Source organism: Danio rerio, chromosome 23 (assembly GCF_052040795.2).
Source record: "Danio rerio strain M-AB ecotype USA chromosome 23, GRCz13ab, whole genome shotgun sequence".
In the NCBI taxonomy this organism is placed as follows: domain Eukaryota; kingdom Metazoa; phylum Chordata; class Actinopteri; order Cypriniformes; family Danionidae; genus Danio; species Danio rerio.
The window spans coordinates 42,941,778-42,961,512 of record NC_141043.1 but is presented as its reverse complement, the minus strand read 5'-3'; the positions used below and the strand labels follow the sequence as shown (position 1 = coordinate 42,961,512).

The 19,735-nt window shown below is 32.7% G+C and overlaps 1 protein-coding gene across 4 annotated transcripts; it reads right to left on the bottom strand.

Annotated features, from left to right (window-relative positions):
• Nucleotides 1-2,947: 2,947 nt before the first annotated feature.
• otud3 (OTU deubiquitinase 3) lies at nt 2,948-18,684 on the bottom strand. Of its 4 annotated transcripts, none has more exons than XM_087305452.1 (8): nt 18,588-18,684; nt 13,701-14,076; nt 10,746-10,894; nt 8,547-8,659; nt 8,338-8,460; nt 6,828-6,945; nt 6,553-6,746; nt 2,948-3,458 (listed from the first exon to the last, which is right to left on the bottom strand). In XM_087305452.1, exons 2-8 carry the CDS (start codon nt 13,901-13,903, stop codon nt 3,285-3,287), a joined length of 1,074 nt encoding a protein of 357 aa, XP_087161578.1. In that variant the 5' UTR covers nt 13,904-14,076; nt 18,588-18,684; the 3' UTR covers nt 2,948-3,284.
• Nucleotides 18,685-19,735: the final 1,051 nt, after the last annotated feature.

Sequence of the window (19,735 nt, the reverse complement as noted above, 5' to 3'; positions counted from 1 at the left end):
AAGAAACAAATCCATAAAAGTTTAGAAGCACTTCAAATATAAATCAACGGCTTCATCTGTTCATATTTCCGGTTTGTTTTGCATATTTGTTCGCAGACAGGTGTTTTTTAAGGTCTTAAAGAGACAGTTCATCCAAAAATGAAAATTCTGTCATCATTAACTCATCTTTCACTTGTTCCAAACATATTTGAGTTTCTTCCTTCTGTAAAACACAAAAGAAGATACTTTTAAAAATGTTGGAAAAAACAGCCATTGACTTCCAAAGTATTTTTTGTTTCTACTATTGACGTCAGGGGTTGTTTTTACAATTCTACAAATAGTGAATCTACAATTTGTTCTTACAGACTTCTTCTAATGTGAATCAATTTGTGCATATTAGTCATTCAAATATCAAATATAAACCACCACACATATTTCACAAGTTCACACTTACAGATATTTGACTGAATAGAATATTGTATCAATTTTTGTATTGTAATACTGACGTCAAAAAGACACCCTAACTTGTGTTATTCCTCTTATCAGGATAGCCAAAGAGAGAGAAAGGGTCCGAGCACAGTGTCTAGCCTGGCTCCAGAACGCTCCCACCTCAGATTTAAGTAGGTATCGGGTTTAATAGTTAGTAGTTGGGGTGGTGGAGGGATGCTGAAGTTGAGAGAAAACAGGGCTACGACGTTTTTGACTATTTATAGGGGTTTGGGCTTAAGTTGATCGGATACTAGAATGATTGTCAATAATACTGAATTAGCCTCGTCAAAACTGATTGTGTCTCTCCTGAAATTTGTTTATAAAAAATCACTACTCATCAAGACATACCAGAAAAAGCTTCATCCATTATTATTTCAGGGTCATTTTGGAAGAATGTGTCATGCTTTTTCTCTCTCTCTTTTGAAAAAGCTATTCCAAAAATTCAGCTTCTGATACTTTGTGTGTCTGTTTATTGCAACATTATGGCAGGTTGGCCACATGTTACCGATTTAAATTACTGAATAAACAGGAACTAATTCAGTTCATGTCTCGGAGTAACATTTATTTACTGGGGAGTAATATATTTGCCAGGTTTTTTAAATAAAATTTTTTTTTTGTTAATATAGTCATCTTTTGTGATAATTAGGGATAATTAGCACACAAATAAATGCATTTCTGTGAAATTAATATTACATTTTATTCTGCATGTTTTTCTGGATGGATATTAACATTATTTACTAGTCTAATTAGCTTCTAATAACAGTAATACAATCGAATGCAAAATTATTAGCCCTCCTGTGAAATTTTACATCTTTTTCTAACATATCCAAATTTCAGTTTAACAAAGACTTTTTTTCCAACACATTTTAAACATAATAGTTTTAATAACTAATTTCTTTTGTCTTTTGCCATCATGACGGTTCATAATAATTAACTAGATATTTTGCGATACACTAGTATTCAGCTTGAAGTGTTATTTAAAGGCTTATCTGGGTTAATTAGGCAAGTTAGAGAATAATATTCACCTCTAAAATGATTTTAAAAAATTAATAAATCTTTCAGCCAAATTAAAAGAGCAAAAAAAAAGGCTTTCTCATGAAGACAAAATAGAATAAGAGATACTTTGAAAAATGTCCTTACTTTGTTGAACATCACTTGGGAAACATTTGAAAAGGACTTAAAATTTCACAGGAGGGCTATATTTTATGTATGTATATAAATATATATTATTAAATATAATGAATATAAGCGCTGGGCAAATATTTATCACGATTAATAAAAGTTTGTTTTGACATAATTTAAGTGTGTGTACTCTGTATATGTATTATAAAGGCACACATGCATGCATATACTTGAGACTGTTCTTATTAAATTGTTATTAAATGTTTTGACACACACAAACATTACATCAAAACAAACTTTTTTTTCGATGCGATTAATACTTGCCCAGCACTATACACTCACTAGCCACCGGGAACTGGACCCCCTTTTGCCTTCAGAACTGCCTTAATCCTTTGTGGCATAGATTCAACAAGGTACTGGAAATATTCCAATGAGATTTTAGTCTATATTGACATTGTCAGCTACACATCCATGATGCGAATCTCCCGTTCCACCACATCCCAAAGGTGCTCTATTGGATTGAGAACTGGTGACTTTGGAGGCCATTTGAGTACAGTGAACTCATTGTCATGTTCAAGAAACCAGTCTGAGATGATTTGCGCTTTATGACATGGCGAGTTATCTTGCTGGAAGTAGCCATCAGAAGTGGAGTACACTGTGGTCATAAAGGGTTGGACATGGTCAGCAACAGTACTCAGGTAGGCTGTGGCATTGACACGATGCACAATTGGTACTAATGGGCCCAAAGTGTGCCAAGAAAATACAAGGCAGGATGGATCCATGCTTTCATGTTGTTGATGCCAAATTCTGACCCTACCATCTAAATGTTGCAGCAGAAATCGAGACTCATCAGACCAGGCAACGTTTATCCAATCATCTATTGTCCAATTTTGGTGAGCCTGTGCAAATTGTAGCCTCAGTTTCCTGTTCTTAGCTGACAGGAGTGGCACCCGGTGTGGTCTTCTGCTGCTGTAGCCCATCCGCCTCAAGGTTGGACGTGCTGTGCGTTCAAAGATGCTCTTCTGCAGACCTCAGTTGTAACCTCTTGACCATATCTACATGCCTAAATGCATCGAGCTGCAGCCATGTGATTGGCTGATTAGAAATTTGTGTTAACCATCAGTTTGAAAGGTGTACCTAATAAAGTGGCCGTTAAGTTTACATTAATTAAAAAAACATTTAAAAAATATTCATATTTACTTACCATTAAAGAAATAATGAAAGTGCTTCCTTGGCATAAAAGCAAAAAAGGTATATACACATATTAAACAAAGTATCATTTATATTAGATTAAAAAAAACACCCAATACAAGTTTTTCTGTGTTTCAGCAAATAACATTTAACAAACAACTGAAAACCCGTTTGAAAGGTTTATTTGGAGACTTTCAACGAACACGAAGATACCCAGCCGTCTGAACGTGAAAAGTGAAAGCATGATTATTTCCTAAGGAGAGCACTGAACGCTTCGTGAACTAATAAAAAGCCCCCTGTGGTGGTCCATCATTAATTAAACCCTTCTCGAATATTTTAGTTCCCTTTCCCAGAGATCTTTGGCGGAGTGCAGATGGTTAGACTGAAATGAAGCAGGATTATTGTGTGACTTGATCCTGGCATCGCGTCCATGCTAAAGAAAAACACGCTACGGCTCCTGTGGAGTTAGAGGAGAGAGTCTGCGGGTTTGTTTAGGTGTGTGTTCAGATGCTCAGCGTGTTGAGCGCTGGCACAATGGTGACCGTGTCGGCTGTGTTTTGATTCTGATCGTGTTTTGGTTCTGACCCTCTGCTCTGTAAAACCTTCTGTCTGTGTCTCTCCTCTTGACGCTTCTTCTTCTCCAGCCGCTGCTGCTCTTTCCTTTGTTTATTAGAGAGCTAGGAAACACAACAAATAATAGTTTTAGTTTCATTCTTTTTTTCTTATTTAGTGTTATTTTACTTGAACAAAAAACAAACAACCAAACAAACCAACCAACTTGAAAACATTTGTTAATTTAAACAAAATTTTTGCCAAAATTGTAGTTTAAAGAAGTGATGAACTAAAATAACCTGAATAAAAAAAGGACTTTGTAGACATATTAAAAAATAAACATAATGTTAGTTATAATATTATTAAAAATTGCATTATTGCACAAAATGTAATATAATGAATTATATTATATAAAACCTATATTATTTTAATATTTTTATTTCCATTTCTGAACGGAAATAAATATGGATGAAAATACACAACAGTTAAAAAGTGCATTATTGCACAAAATATAATATTAATAATTATATTATATAAAGGGTGATGCAGTGGCGCAGTTGGTAGTGCTGTCGCCTTATGGCAAGAAGGTTCCTGGTTTGAGCCTTGGCTGGGTCAGTTGGCGTTTCTGTAAGGAGTTTGCATGTTCTCAGGGTTTCCTCCAGGTGCTCCGGTTTCCCTCACTGTCCAAAGACATGCGCTACAGGTGAATTGGGTAGGCTAAGATTGTCTGTAGTGAATGAGTGTATATGGATGTTTCCCAGAGATGGGTTGCAGCTGGAAGGGCATCCGCTACATGAAACATGTGCTGGATAAGTTGGCGATTCTTTCCACTGTGGCGACTCCGGATTAATAAAGGGACCAAGCGGAAAAGAAAATGAATGAGTATTATATAAAAAACTATTTTATTTCAGTTTGGTGCCAAGCCCAAATTTTGTTTTCATTTCCAAACTAAACTGAAATAAATATGTACACAATTATACTGAGAAATGAACAAAAATACACAACAAGTTTAATCTTTAACTAAAATAAAACAACAAACACTTAATATTATTAATAATAATAATAATAAATAAAACTTACATAATTATATTGAGAAATGAACAAAAACACAACAAAACTTAACTTTAACTGAAAAAAAGTAATAATAGTAATTACAAATACATATATAATTAATAATAATAAATATAATATATTATTAAAAAATAAATAAACAAATAGATTAAATCAAATGTATAATTTCCCGTAATTACAAAATCAGCATTTCTTATATTTATTTACTACAACTTAATGTGCTAAAACTAAAAGCAAAATTTTTAATATATAAGGTATGCGAACATAAAAAGCTAAAAAAAAAAAAAAAAAAAAAAAAAGAATACAGTTGAAGTCAGAATTATTAGCCCCCTTTGAATTTGTTTTCCTTTTTCAAATATTTCCCAAATTATGTTTAACAGAGCAAGGAAATTTTCACAGTATGTCTGATAGTATTTTTTCTTCTGGAGAAAGTCTTATTTGTTTTATTTCGGCTAGAATAAAAGCAGTTTTTAATTTTTTAAACACCATTTTAAGGTCAAAATTATTAGCCCCTTTAAGCTATATATTTTCTGATAGTCTACAGAACAAACCATCGTTCTACAATACTCGTCCAATTGTCTTAACCTGTCTAGTTAACCTAATTAACCTAGTTAAGCCTTTAAATGTCACTTTAAGCTGTATAGAAGTGTCTTAAAAAATATCTAGTCAAATATTATTTACTGGCATTATGGCAAAGATAAAATAAATCAGTTATTAGAGATGAGTTATTAAAACTATTATGTTTAGAAATGTGTTGAAAAATACTGCTCTCCGTTAAACAGAAATTGGGGAAAAAAATAAACAGGGGGCTAATATCTCTGACTTCAACTGTAACTAAAACAAAAAATCATAAATAAATTTCAACTGAAATAAAATACTGTATAAAAAAAGTATATCGATTCAATTAGTGCTAGTTTTGTGTTTGCATTTAGTGAAATGTTTTACTGAAAAACAACAGATTTAAATAAAACAAAACAATAACTTAATGTACTAAAAAAATTATTAATAAAAAATTATTAATAAAAAAATTATTAATAAAAAAGATACCTTTTTATCCAAACTACAAAACATAACGTCAAATAAAATAAATACAAAAAAGCTGCCAATTACAAATTACATTAATTTAGTTTAACTTACCATATTAAAATGAAATAATAACAGTAATATATTAAATAATTTATATTTAAAAAAAATTCTTAAAAACAACTAAATATGCAATTAAAATAAATAAATAAATAATACAATTATATATAAATAAAATAATACATCATAAATACTATAAAAGTATTTCAATGATATTAAAAACGTCCAAAATCCATTTTATTTTGTTTTATCCATTTTAAATGTTATTTTTTAAAACTCAGCTACCTTGACTTTATGTAATACTACTTTTTTGTTTTTATTCATTGACATTTCATGTACTAAAACAAAAGATAACTATTAAAAAAATGTAAATTATATCTAATTACAAAAACATTACAATAACAAAATATAACCTTGTATAAAATAAATAGAAAAAAACCGCCAGTTAACAATTTACTTTAATTTGGTTTAACTTAACATACTGAAATATAATAATAATAATAATAATAATAACAATAATAATAATAATAATATAATAAATCATATAGAGAAAAAAATAATTAACACATTTTTGTTTAAAAACAACTAATTAAATTTAAAACAAAATAATATGTTATTAAAATAAATAATAAAAAATATAATTATATATAAATAAAATAATACATCATGAATACTATAAAAGTACCTCAATGATATTAAAAACGTCCAAAATTAACATTTTTATTATTTGAAATCTGTTACCTTGACTTTATGTGAGACTAGTTTCTTGTTTTTATTTATTGAAATTTAATGTACTAAAACAAAAAATAACTAATAAAAAAACATGCAAATAATATAAAATTACAAAAACCTTACACTTAGAAAATATAACCTTATATAAAATAAATACAAAAAAGCAGCCAATGAATTATTTCCTATTTTATTTTAGTTTAACTTTAAATACTTAAATTTCAATAACATATGAATAAATTAATAACAATAAATAACAAAAAACTTTACCAGTATCTAAATAATAATAAAAATAACTCTGAAATATCCAACATTTGATCAATGAAAATAAGTTACCTTTGTTTTATGTGACACGGCGCCCTCTGCTGGCGACGTGTTTTCACTACATTCAGCCTGCAGGCCTTGACATGAAGGCTGTGTTCCTGCAGCCGAATCTCCCTGTGATGATTGGTTGTTGAGTTCAGGCTCTTGCCAATCACTGTGGCTTGCTTCTGATGTGGCACTTGATTGACATAAACTGTCTGACAGACCTGAGCACACACAAAACAACTGGTTGGAGCATGTTGAGAGAGTTTAAAGGTTGAAAACAGTGATATTAAAGGCAGACTGACTGTCAGCGCAGAGGACACTCAAGATCAGCTCTTCATCTTCAGACAGAGAGCGTGACGGAGATGCGCCTCTCGACCTTTCCTTCTGACCCTCGCCAAACCGCCTGGAATTATTCAGACTCTGTTAAAGGAAAACAGGAGAAGATTTAATTCAATTCTATTCATCTTTACTTGTATAGCACTTTTACAATGTAGATTGTGTCAAAGCAGTGTCACAGAAGATTATAGTGCTAAATATTATTAGAATTTAGTAACCAGTCGGGGCTATAGCCTAGCCTACTTATATTCTTTACAACAACATTGCTTTAATGGGAGATTAACTCCCCATTTAGGTGTAGTTAACTGGTGATCTGAGACCTTTAGCCAGGACAGATTACTGTGCATATGTTAATAGTATAATATGCAGCTATTAATTTTTTATTATGCTTGTTTTGACGCATTTAAATGTTGTGGTTTAGAAATAATTAATTATTTACATTTAATGTGGTCAGATATAAATTTGGTAAATCCTTCATTTTGAGCTCTGAAAATTCATGTGAAATAAAAACTAATTGTAATGCTATTGTTGTAAAATAGGAATCATTTTTATTATTTTTGTCTCTTATTCTTTTAATCAACAATTATTTGTATTGGTCATGTAAGGGTCATTTATTAACTGAACTTCTACCGTTGTGGGTGAGTGCTGTGCATACTAATTAGCATTTTTGCAGAAGTAGATAGATGCGGGTCCAAAATTGAATTCAGCTCAGCAGAAACTTCCTGTCTGAAGAGAGGTGTTAAAACTGAACACAGAGCACAGACAGTTGATGCTTTTATTGTTGTGCAGAGAATTCGTAGAAAAAGAGGAAGTATGTCGAAGGTGCGGCCAATGGAGGACTGAACAATGACTGACAAGTGACGTTACACCAAAACTCCACCTGTTAAGATCAGTTGTGTATATATGCTGGAGGCAGGAAATTTATGTTAGTTGCGAACCTCTTGAATGCAATTCTTGTATTGCATTGGGGTAATATAACCCAGAGCTCTGTCATCGAATTATTCATTTGTAATTAATAAATTACTAATATTTTTGGCATTGAAGAAAACCCTCTCCAGACCTTTTCTTATTGAACACGCATGGAATTGGCTAGATATTCCAACACTATGAAACCATGACCCAGTTGCTCATGATAATTGAGCTCATACACAAAATCTAAAGCAAGTAATTTTAGCATGTTAAAGTCAAATTTATGTGTATGAAATATATTTTCCCAACAACAAAATTGTGGCTAGTGAAAATGGTGAGTGGCTATTAATGTTGGAAAACTACTAGCCGCAGTTGCTGGTGATCAAAAGAAGTTCATGTCTAGCCCTAATTATACATGGTCCATGGGCTAGTAATTCAAATATATTGTGAAGGGTAAAATTAACAAAAAATAAAAATAAAAAAAGTCTTTCAATATACAGTACATTCTCCAAAACTCTCACGGAGGACTCCAGAAAATCAGTGTGTTTTTTCGGATGTGTATTTTACCTCTATGCGTAGATGTGCTGGATTCTCTGAATTGTCTCCAGTTTTGCGGACGCTGTCGTAATGATCACCATATCGATATGCGATGTGTAGCTCTCGGCATGATGGCTTCTCTGTACCCTTAATCTAAACAAAGCAACAACAAAAATGAGGCATGAATGAAAAAGCACTTCAGATTCACATGAATATGAAACGAACAAATGCTCCATCACCTCCCACAAAGGAGCGTTCAGCTGATGAATAACCACTTTCAGCTGCTGGCTGCGAGCGAAGGCCACGATGGCGTCATTTCCAGCAAACGTGCCCTGCTGCGAGAGGTTTGTCACTGGGAAAACAAAAAACACAAAGCATTCTTTAAATGACAAGAATTATTTATTGGGGGCCTAGTATGCCCCTATTTACAAGATGTTAAATAAGTCTCTGATGTGCCTAGAGAGTGTATATGTGAAGTTTCAGCTCTAAATAACACAAATAATGTTTAATAACTGCCGCTTTTCGGCTTTGATCCTAATTGTACCGTTTTGGTGACTGTCACTTTAAATTCAAATGAGATTGTGCTCTTTTGAAAAGAGGGCAGAGCTACAACTGCATGTATGTATGTACAGTGGCAGATTCAAAAACAAGACTAACGTCCTATGCTAATGAGGGAGAGGTGGTCACTGATGGGTGGGGCTTTCCCACTCTGATAATACGTACAAAGGGAGAATGTCAATCAAAGTGTTTCAGCTGACTGTTTTTATCAAATGTGATTATTAAAAAAATTAATTAATTATATTTTTTACCATTTAGAAGCTGGTTATATTCACAGATTGTTGCCTCATGACTGTTTAAATTAAATTAAATTGAATTTATCTTTATTTCTATAGCGCTTTTACAATGTAGATTGTGTCAAAGTAGTTTAACATAGACGATAATACTAAAATGAAAGTTTAAGTTCAGTTTAGTTTATTGTGGTTAAATTTTATATGAATTATAAAAGTGATTTCAGTGATAATAGGTTTTTCTGCAGTAATGCACTTGAATACTTTGCTTTTAGTAAGTTTTTTTGTGTTTTGTTAGTACTATTAATTTGGCATTACACTATTTAAGGATATTTTAAAAATATTTAAATTAACATTTTAGTAGTGCTAGGCAAAAAATCATCATGGTTAATCTCATCCAAATTAAACGTTTGTTTTGATAAAATTTAAGTGTGTGTACTATGACCCCTGATAAATAAAGGACAAAGCCAAAGAAAAATGAATGGATGAATCTATATGTATACGACACAAATTATATATACACTTTAATATCTATGCAACAAAATTGTTTTGTACAGATTTATTTCCATGTACACTACCGGTCAAAAGAGTAGGGTCATTTTTTTTTATTCTGTTCATCAAGGCGGCATTTATTAAATGTAAAAAAAAATATATATATATATTTATTTAAATTATTAATTAATTAATAATTATTAATTAAATTATGAATATATTTAAATTAGTTATTGAAATATTTATTTCTTACTTATTGTATGTAGTTTCAAATGAAATTATTACTCCAGTCATTATTGCTTTTATTAATATTACCATTAATAATAATAACAACAACAGCAACAACAACAACAAGAATTATGAATATTAGAGTAATTTCTGAAGGATCATGTGACAGTGAAGACTGGAGCTGAAAATTAATCTTTAAAAATCAGTGGAATAATAATAACATTTCACTATTTTACAATTTGTACTGTGTTTTTGATTAAATAAATGCATCCTTGGTGAGCAGAAGCTTATTTAAAAACATTTAAAAATCATACTCACCCCAAACTTTTGACGGGTTGTGTATGTATCACAAGTACATAATAATACATAATATTATATATATAAATATATATAGTCACCTTGGAATTATAAGGTTCTATCTGAATTCTGAATGATTTTGAGATAATAAGCTTTAAAGTTTTTGCATTCCACAGCAAACAGTATGTGTGTAACATTTGTTTAAAAATAAAAAGTCTTAAAATGTAAACAACTTATAAAAAATCCCATAATGTAAACATATACAGTAGAATATGTCAATAAATCAATTTTGATAAAAATGTCAGATAGAACCTTATAATTCTAATGTGACAAGATATATATAGATATAGATATATATGATGTCAAAAAAAACTTTTATTTTGAATGTTATTAATAACAAATAATCTCTGCCCAGCACTACATTTTAGTTTAAGTGATTTTTTAAGAATGTTTTATATATTAACAATAAAATAATGTAGAATGCAAAAGTGCAATGAATACCAGAGCACTCCTTTTTCCAAATACTTACAAGAAATAAAAAGGGGGAAATAAAATACAATCATTTGCATGTCAGTTTGCAGCATATTTCAGCCCTGTTCATTTTAACCAGAAGCATATTTAGCTTTCTCTTACAATGCTTCTCGAAAGGCACATCATCTTCAACGAAGGGCTCGAAGTCGTTCCTGTGAGTCCTCATGTAGTGTACGGTCTCCTGCCGCAGATGCAGATGACCCCGCGAATGACCTTCCAGCTGATCTCCAAGAGCCCGAAACAAACAGTTCCTGAAGGAGAACATAACATAACTCCTTAAATGATCAGCATATAAATATGACCATCACAGTTATCCATTACGATTAATTGCATATCGCCATATTAGAAAACACAATTCATGAGCCTCAATGTTATAAAGCATGGATGGATGAATTGTTTCAAGTCATTCAGCTCAAACGGATGATACTCTCCTTGGAACTGAAACCTCAACACCAATTTCAGACTGTATGGCAACCTTTTCTTCATTTCCTCAAAACTGATAAGTGCTATGCCAACAATTGAACATACTCCGATAATTACATATGAACTCTGACTGATCTGACTGGTAAATATCCTGCATTTGTTATGGATTCACTTCAAAGGTGTAGTATGTAAGTTTGATGCCCAGTGGTTGAACTAGCTATTGCATTCCAAGATCAAACAAACGCAAGAGCTGGGGTCCGTTCTTCGTACCTCGCTTAAATGATCTAAGATGATTTGGCAGATCCTGGATCTTTCAATCTTGATGACTGATCTCTCGATAATTTGGTTCTTCAAACAAGTTCGCGAATCAGATTAGAATGTCTGGATAAACTGATCTGAGATCGCTGCGTGTGTTGTGAAGGACAGATCTATCGATCCTCGAAATCATGATCAGCAATGCAACGATTGGCTGACTGCACAGCAGCGTAATGACATCATCTGATTAATATTCAATTATCCGTGCGAGCAAAATTACATCAAATTAGCAGTAAACGGTTTGTTAAATATGATACGCAATAACTTTCCATATTTGTTGTGAGCTGCAGGCTTTTCATATGTCAAGAGTATTCATCATGTATTTCAATGCATATCAATGTATTTAGTTCTACATTTAGATTTTCTTTATAATAGTAGTAAAAATAGTTTTTTAATCGGTGTAAAGAATAACTGGATGTTTACAAAAGCATTTTGATATTGGTAAAGGCGTCTGCAACTTTTGTGAAGCATCAAATCACTGTAATATTAGCTGTCAAAACATGTTTATGACTGCATAAATGTATTATTGCTTTTTAAAAAGTCACATATTGTGCATTTCTATTATACACAAATCTAAAAAGTTCATATCAATAAGTTTTTGCTTTGCACCACAAGGTGGCAGTCTTTGTACTTTCATTTCGGAGTGCAGATTGCCTAAGTTTTATTAATATATAACTTTATATATAGTTAAAAATAGTTACTATTTTCCCAAGTGTATATAACTATTACTGTAAGAAAATATCAGCATTTGGTACATACTTTCAGTATTTTCTTTGCATGAACTGACCCGATCTAATCCTGTTTATATGAATTGAACCTGCTTCCGATCAGGTTTGAGCTTGCAGAACTGTTGCTATGACACAAAGTCTCGGATTAGCTTTGAAGAACGAAATGATCCTGGATCGTGTCAAATTGTCAATATCCAAATCCAGCTAACTGAGTAATCCACGTACGAAGAACGAACCCCAGGTTGACAGATTGACGACAACAGAAGCGAGTGTTCTATATAAATGCAACGGCACGCGATAGAAGAAATATTTTCCATATTAAAGGAGTTTTTGTTCTAACCAAATTATGTACCTTTACCTTTGAACGCATGTTTGTGAACAGTATGAGCTAACAGCGCCATCTAGTGGCTGTGCACACAGTATCCATAGTATTCGCTTTTTCCTACTATGGATGTCAGTGGTTACATGTTTCCAGCATTCTTCAAAATATCTTCTTTTGTGTTCAACAGAAGAAAGTCAAACATGTTTGGATCAAACGAAAGTGATATTTTGAAGAAAGCTGGAAACCAGTAACTATCCATCGACCTCCATAGTAATTTTCGTATTACGGAAGTCAATGGTTACTGACATACTGCTTTAAATGAACTTGGGTCTTTGAATCACCCGAAGAATGTAAGAAGAAAAATCAAAACAGTACAAAGCAACTACTTGAGTGCGAATCATTACCTTTTGGAATAATAGCATTGACAAGATTGATGCACCAAATGAGTTTCTTAAAAAAAAAAAACACAAAAGCGCAGGGCAAACTTCAGCAACTCTACGCACAAAATTCAAAAACGAAAATCAAAAAAAGCACATTGTATTTCAATTTTAGTTTTTTAATTTTAAAACAAAAATTTTAAAAAAAGACTCGTTTTTCTTTTTTCAATATGTTTCTAAAATGAAAATCCAATGTCCAAAAGATACACTGACCCTTCAAACAGGAAATTGTAACTAAGCAATAATTTTAATTTATCCATTTTTTTTTTAAATGCATGTAACTGATCTTTTCTTATGTACCTTTACCTTTGAACGCATGTTTGTGAACAGTATGAGCTAACAGCGCCATCTAGTGGCTGTGCACACAGTATTCTTCAGTTTAAACAAACTATTACTGATTTTTGTTGATGAAAAACTATTACTATTTTTGTAACTGAAAAGCAGTGATGCCTGTAGATGATTTTCAGTGACAAATCTTATTCTGACACATATTTTGAGAAAATGCTTTTGAAAAAGCTGTTTTGGCCTTATTGACTTCCATTATAATAATGACATTTTTTGATTGCAATGCCATGACACCAAATAATTACACTTTTTTTTTTATTGTTGATGGTTTTCTATGTTGGGAAGGGGTACAATTTGCAATTTTTGACTGTTTTTACAATTTGTAATTTAATATTCTAATGATTTTTGGCATTAAATACAGATTGGTAATTTGGACTTCTACAATGCATAGATGGCTATTTCTACAAACATACCTTAGCTCTATATAACTTAAGACAGTTTTATGGTCCAGGCTCATAATAAATAGATTATTTTCTAAAGCTCATACCCGTCTCCAGGCACCTCCCGCAGCTTGAGCCCCAGAGCCTGCAGCTGATTGGAGAAGCTGACAAACTCCTCTCCATCGTCTCCTGGAGGCCTGTTCTTCTTGTCTTTAGCCAGAGCTCGACGGGCCGCTCTCTCATCCCTCTTCCTCTCTAGGTCATACTTTCTGTTCCCTTTGATGGGCTTCCCAGACTGCTTCCTGGACATGCTGCTGTTTTACACTCGGTGGTGATGCAGTGTGACAGTTCATACGATTATCTTTCACACACGCGAAACTCTAACCTGAAAAAAACACCACATCATAAGTTAGTTATGACGAGAAACTGATTGAAGAATAGTTCACCCAAAAATGTAAATATACCTCGTTATTTTTAATCACCCTCAATGGATTATAAATCTTTAAGAGTTTCAAGCAGGCCAAACAGGTTTGGAACAAGCGAAGGAGGTATTTTAAAGTAAGCTGGAAACCTGTAACCATTGACTTCAATAGTATTTGCTTTTCCTACTATGGAAGTCAATGGTTACAGGTTTTCAGCGTACTTCAAAATTTCTCCTTGTTACAAATCTTCTGTTAAACACAAAAGAAGATATTTTGAAGAAAGCTGGAAACCTGTAACCGTTGACTTCAATAGTATTTGCTTTTCCTTCTATGAAAATTAATGGTTACAGATTTCCAACATTCTTCAAAAAATCTTCTTTTGAGTTCAACAGAAAAAAAAGAAAGCCAAATTGGTTTTGAACAAGCAAAGGAGATATTTTAAAGAAAGCTGGAAACCTGCAACCACTGAATTCCAGAGGATTTGCTTTTCCTTTTATGGAAGTTAATGGTTACAGATTTCCAACATTCTTCAAAATATCTTCTTTAGAGCTTACAAAAGAAAGTCAAATAGGTTTGGAACAAGTGAAGGAGATATTTTGAAGGAACCTGGAAACCTGTAACCGTTGACTTCCACAGTGTTTGTTTTTCCTTCTATGGAAGTCAATGGTTACAGGTTTCCAGCATTCTTCAAAATATCTACTTTTGAGTTCAACAGAAGAAAGTAAGTCAAACAGGTTTGGACTTCCGTAGGAAGGAAAAGGAAATACTATGGAAGTCAATGGCTACAGGTTTAGAGCTTTTTTGTAAATATCTTCTTTTGAGCTTAAAGAGGAAAGTCAAACAGGTTTGGAACAAGTGAGGAAGTTATTTTAAAGTAAGCTGGAAACCTGTAACCATTGACTTCCATAGTATTCGCTTTTTCCTACTATGGATATCAGTGGTTACATGTTTCAAGCATTCTTCAAAATATCTTCTTTTGTGTTCAACAGAAGAAAGTCAAACATGTTTGGATCAAACGAAAGTGATATTTTGAAGAAAGCTGGAAACCAGTAACCATCCATCGACCTCTATAGTAATTTTCGTATTACGGAAGTCAACAGGTTTTCAACTTTCCTTAAAAGATCTTTTTTAAGTTTAAAAGAGAGAAAGTCAAACAGGTTTGGAACAAGTGAAGAAGAGATAATGTAACTATTGACTTCCATAGTAGGAAAAGCAAATACTGTGAAAGTCAATGGTTAAAGGTTTTTAGGATTCTTCCAAATGTCTTTTTTTGAGCTTACGGAAGAAAGTCAAACAGGTTTGGAACAAGTGAAGGACATATATTGAAGAAAGCTGGTAACCTGTAACCATTGATTTCCATTGTATTTTTTACTACTATGGAAATCAGTGGTTAAATGTTTACAACATTCTTCAAAATATCTTCTTTTAAATTAAAGAGACAAAAGAAAGTCAAAAAGGTTTTGAACAAGCGAAGGAAATATTTTGGAAAAAAAGCTGGAAACCTGTAACCATCCATTGATTTCCATAGTAGCAAAAGCAAATACTATGGAAGTCAATGGTTATAGATTTTCAGCTTTCTTCAAAATATCTTCTTTTGAACATACAGAAGAAAGAAAGTCAAACAGGTTTGGAACAAGTGAAGGAGATATTTTGAAGTAAGCTGGAAAACTAACCATTGACTTACATAGTATTTGCTTTTCCTTCTATGGAAGTCAAGGGTCACATGTTTCCAGCTTTCTTCAAAATATCTTTTTTTGTGTTCAACAGAGAAAAGGCCTGGAACAAGTGAAGGAGATATTTTGAAGTAAGCTGAAAACCTGTAACCAATGATTTCCATCGTATTTGCTTTACCTACTATGGAAGTCAATGGCTACAGACTTACAGTATTCTGCAAAATATCTTCTTTTGAGTTCAACAGGAAAAAGTCAAATAGGTTTGGAACAACTAAAGGGTGACTAAGTGAACTGTCCCATTAAATGGGTTCTGTAGTGGTATTACACCTTCAGCTTCAATTAGTGTGCAATGTTGATTATGTAATGTTACAAAGTCCACCGAAGAGGGTGTTCAGTCTAAACATATCCTCGACTATAGCTCTGAGTTATCTTTTGATAACAAACAATGCATAGTATCCTCAAAATTACATAAATCCAACCCAAAGATATACATATGTATCTACTGTATGACTCCTACCTAAGGGGCCATTATGTTAGTAGATTGTATTCAAGAAATGCTGATCCATAGATCTAATTTACTGATACATATGCAGCTTAAGGGCTCAAAGCAAAAAAAATAATAAATAAATAAATTAATTAATTCTTAAAGGCTCTTATGTTAAAAACAATTCAATAAAATAGAAGTCAAAAATGTAAGAGTGCAGAATATTAAAGTTTTTTTGTTCTAAAATAAGTGTTTACTGTAAGTGTATACCTATTAAAAGAGAAACTGACTAAATAAATGGCAAAAGTAATACTTTATAAAAATTTATTTTATTTATTATAATAGTATTACTTACTATTTCTGTAAAAGTAATCAAATATTAATAATATAATTATAATTGTTATTATTATTATAAAAAATTTGAATATAACAAAAAATGAATCACATTGAAAAGTTATAAAAAGAAACGGCTATTTTGTTCTAAGTGGTACTAATAAATAAATAAATAAATAAACCAACAATTATTACGGTTCAAAATAATTACAATTAAATCTGTGAACATTATAGTGTGATCAGTGATCATCCAAAATATTTAAAAAGCTTTTGTCTTATTTTTTTTTTATTATTATTATTAATGACAATTACGGTAAACAGACAATTACGATAATAACTTAATTACTTTTTAATTCACAAACCTACAGTACACGGTCTTGACATGCATCTATTTTTATTTTACATACATTTGTATGTTTCTGCTATACATTTATATCATACGGTGGCCAACTATTGATGTTTATTTGTGCTTTAGAAGTAAATAAATGAAATTGTTCATGATTAACAAAATACAAGAGGTCACATAATACAAAGTAATTTTTACAGAAACTAGTTACAGTCATTTCGTGGCAGGGCTTTCAGTTGTGCAGCACAAAAGTTATGGAATTCTCTGCCTTTGCACATTCACTTGCATTTTTATGATGTGCTTGTGATCTGCTGTAAGGTGTCCTTGAGTGCTTTGAAAGGCGCAAATAAATAAAAGGTATTATTATGATAGAAACACAGACACACAGACAGATAGATAGACAGATAGATAGATAGATAGATAGATAGATAGATAGATAGATAGATAGATAGATAGATAGATAGATAGATAGATACCTTACATGAGTGTACAGTCTCAAAACTAGCTATTATTAAAATGATGATAAGTTAAACCTAGATGGATGGATGGATGGATGGATGGATGGATGGAAACAAACTTTACATGGATGTACAGTCTCAAAACTAGTTATTTAGAAAGATGCTGATCAAGCAATGAATACATTTAAGATAGATAGATAGATAGATAGATAGATAGATAGATAGATAGATAGATAGATAGATAGATAGATAGATAGAAAAAAGAATTAGGTTTTCAAATGTGAACTCGTTGTTTGTTTTCAGTCGGTCACTTTTTAAAAACAGTAATAACAATGCGTGGTTGAAAGTAACGTACCGTAAATATCAAACGGACAAACGGTGATAAAAAACAGCTGCGTTATGTGTCAGAAACCTCGTCATAAACTGTTTGTCAGCATTTTTACGACATAATAAAGAGGTTTGATGAAGAAAAAACACAGTTAAAGTCTGTCAAACAGTTGTACTCACATTCTCTGCTGACGGTAAGAAACACGAACAATGTATGTTTCGCCAATCTGAGCACTCACTCCGGTGAATCTCACTCAGCCTGAGAAACTCGGGTTTGTTTACTTCCCTGAAGAACCCGGCCCTCAGTTCCTGTTCCGGCTTTGATTTTAAAATAAAAGTCACGGATCAGTCGTGCAGTCGTGATAGAACGTTTGAAGTTGGTGGTTTTCTACTTTTATTGTACTAATATGTGTTATTATTTTACTATTACTATTAATTTACTATTATATATATATATATATATATATATATATATATATATATATATATATATATATATATATATATATATATATATATATAGATATATATATATATATATATATATATATATATATATATATATTTTTTTTTTTCATTTAATTTTAATTTTGTATAATTTTTTATTTTTTATTTTTTGTCACTTTTAACAGGTAATATTTTATCTAGTACTTATATTTTAATAATAGTTTTCATTTCTGTCAGTAACACGGATAACGCCTTCATAACTGAGATGTCATGATTTTTCTCACAGTAGACTGGACCAGCTGATTCGAATGTTATCGATTGAATGGGCGTTAAAAAAAGCAAACGTGTGTCTTGAACTATTGCGTTATTTAACGTGTGGCGCATCAGAAGAGGCCGATATTCTGTATGGTAATGTATATTTGCCTGATTATGACAGACCTGTGGAATAAATCTTTATGAAAGAGGCTGTTTGTCAGTGAGTGGAGGGTTTGCTGTAGTCTAAACTATATTTTTATCCACAGCAGACGGCAACTCCCCGTGACGCAGATTCCCGAGTCTGTGTCCTCCAATCAGGTGAGCCCTCTTCAGCGCTCGCCATGACAACGAGACAACAGTGACGTGCCTTGTAAAAATTTGCATATGTATTCCTATAAAGCTTGTGTGCTCTCAGTCAGCGGTGTCAGTTCGCCCGGTGTAGCAGTTTGTACTTGACCAAGGTGAGTTCAATACCGACGGTACGAGTGGAGCCACGCCAATCTCACGAAGTCCGCTTCGTGAAGCTTCACCCGGGCCCGTCTGTGCTGTAGTTCCTTGCGGTTTGCGTACATAAACGCAATATCGCGAAGAACATTACGTGTTTGTTGCTCGAAATGTGCCGCCGAGCAACATCCAGTGAATACTGGCACGGCCTGGCGCCCGGTCTTCTCGTGCACTCCCTGGGGCGAGGCGGCCTTTGAGCCCTAGGCAGGGAGCAAACAACCCCTGAGGACCCTCAGGGAAACACGGGGGGCCGGTAGTGGGACCTCGCTGCGAGGGTTATGGTGGGTGGGAGTAGCGAGGCCCACTCATCTTCTTTTTTAAACTATAGTTTCAAACTTTAGTTTACTATAGTTGAAATAGAAACCATGGTAACTGTTATTATTTAACTTTGTGAAAAGAGCTTAGAATGACCAAGAGCAACAGACCCGGATTCCGCCATTTTGAAGTGATCGCGATCGATCGTCATTGCTGTCGCGATGGAAAGCAGCTGCTTTGTTTTTGTTTAATTTATTCTAAAAGCGCGTAATTGTTTCTCCAAATTGTAGAGTGTCGCCTCTTGGTAATTCTATGCTCTTTGCTCTATGTCTGACTGTTGTAATGTTTTGCTTTGTTTTTCAGCTGAGCTGTTGAGCAAAGAAGGACTATTGAAGACATCAGTTGAAGACTACCGCGGGTTCTATTCACAAGCGCGCGCATTATAATGTTTCGGGGCTGTTTTCTGAAAGTGTGTCTTGTTTAGATAAGTTTGCATATCAAACTAAATAAACTATACTCTTTCTAAACACCTGTCTCGTGTTTTATTTGTCCTCTACAGCAATGCACTGTCATATAAGTCTGTTGAATGCATTTGTATGCAACATGGTTTGACAATACAGTAGTCTAACAAATAAATA

Bases quoted from the DNA above. Each gene is read 5' to 3' on its own strand.
- otud3 (XM_087305452.1), bottom strand. From the start codon at position 13,903: ATGTCCAGGAAGCAGTCTGGGAAGCCCATCAAAGGGAACAGAAAGTAT. The intron at 8,461-8,546 runs GTGATGGAGCAT...TGCTTTGTTTAG, and splicing joins TGAACGCTCCTTTGTGGGAG to ATTAAGGGTACAGAGAAGCC. The intron at 6,747-6,827 runs GTCAGTCTGCCT...GTGTGTGCTCAG, and splicing joins GAGTGTCCTCTGCGCTGACA to GTCTGTCAGACAGTTTATGT.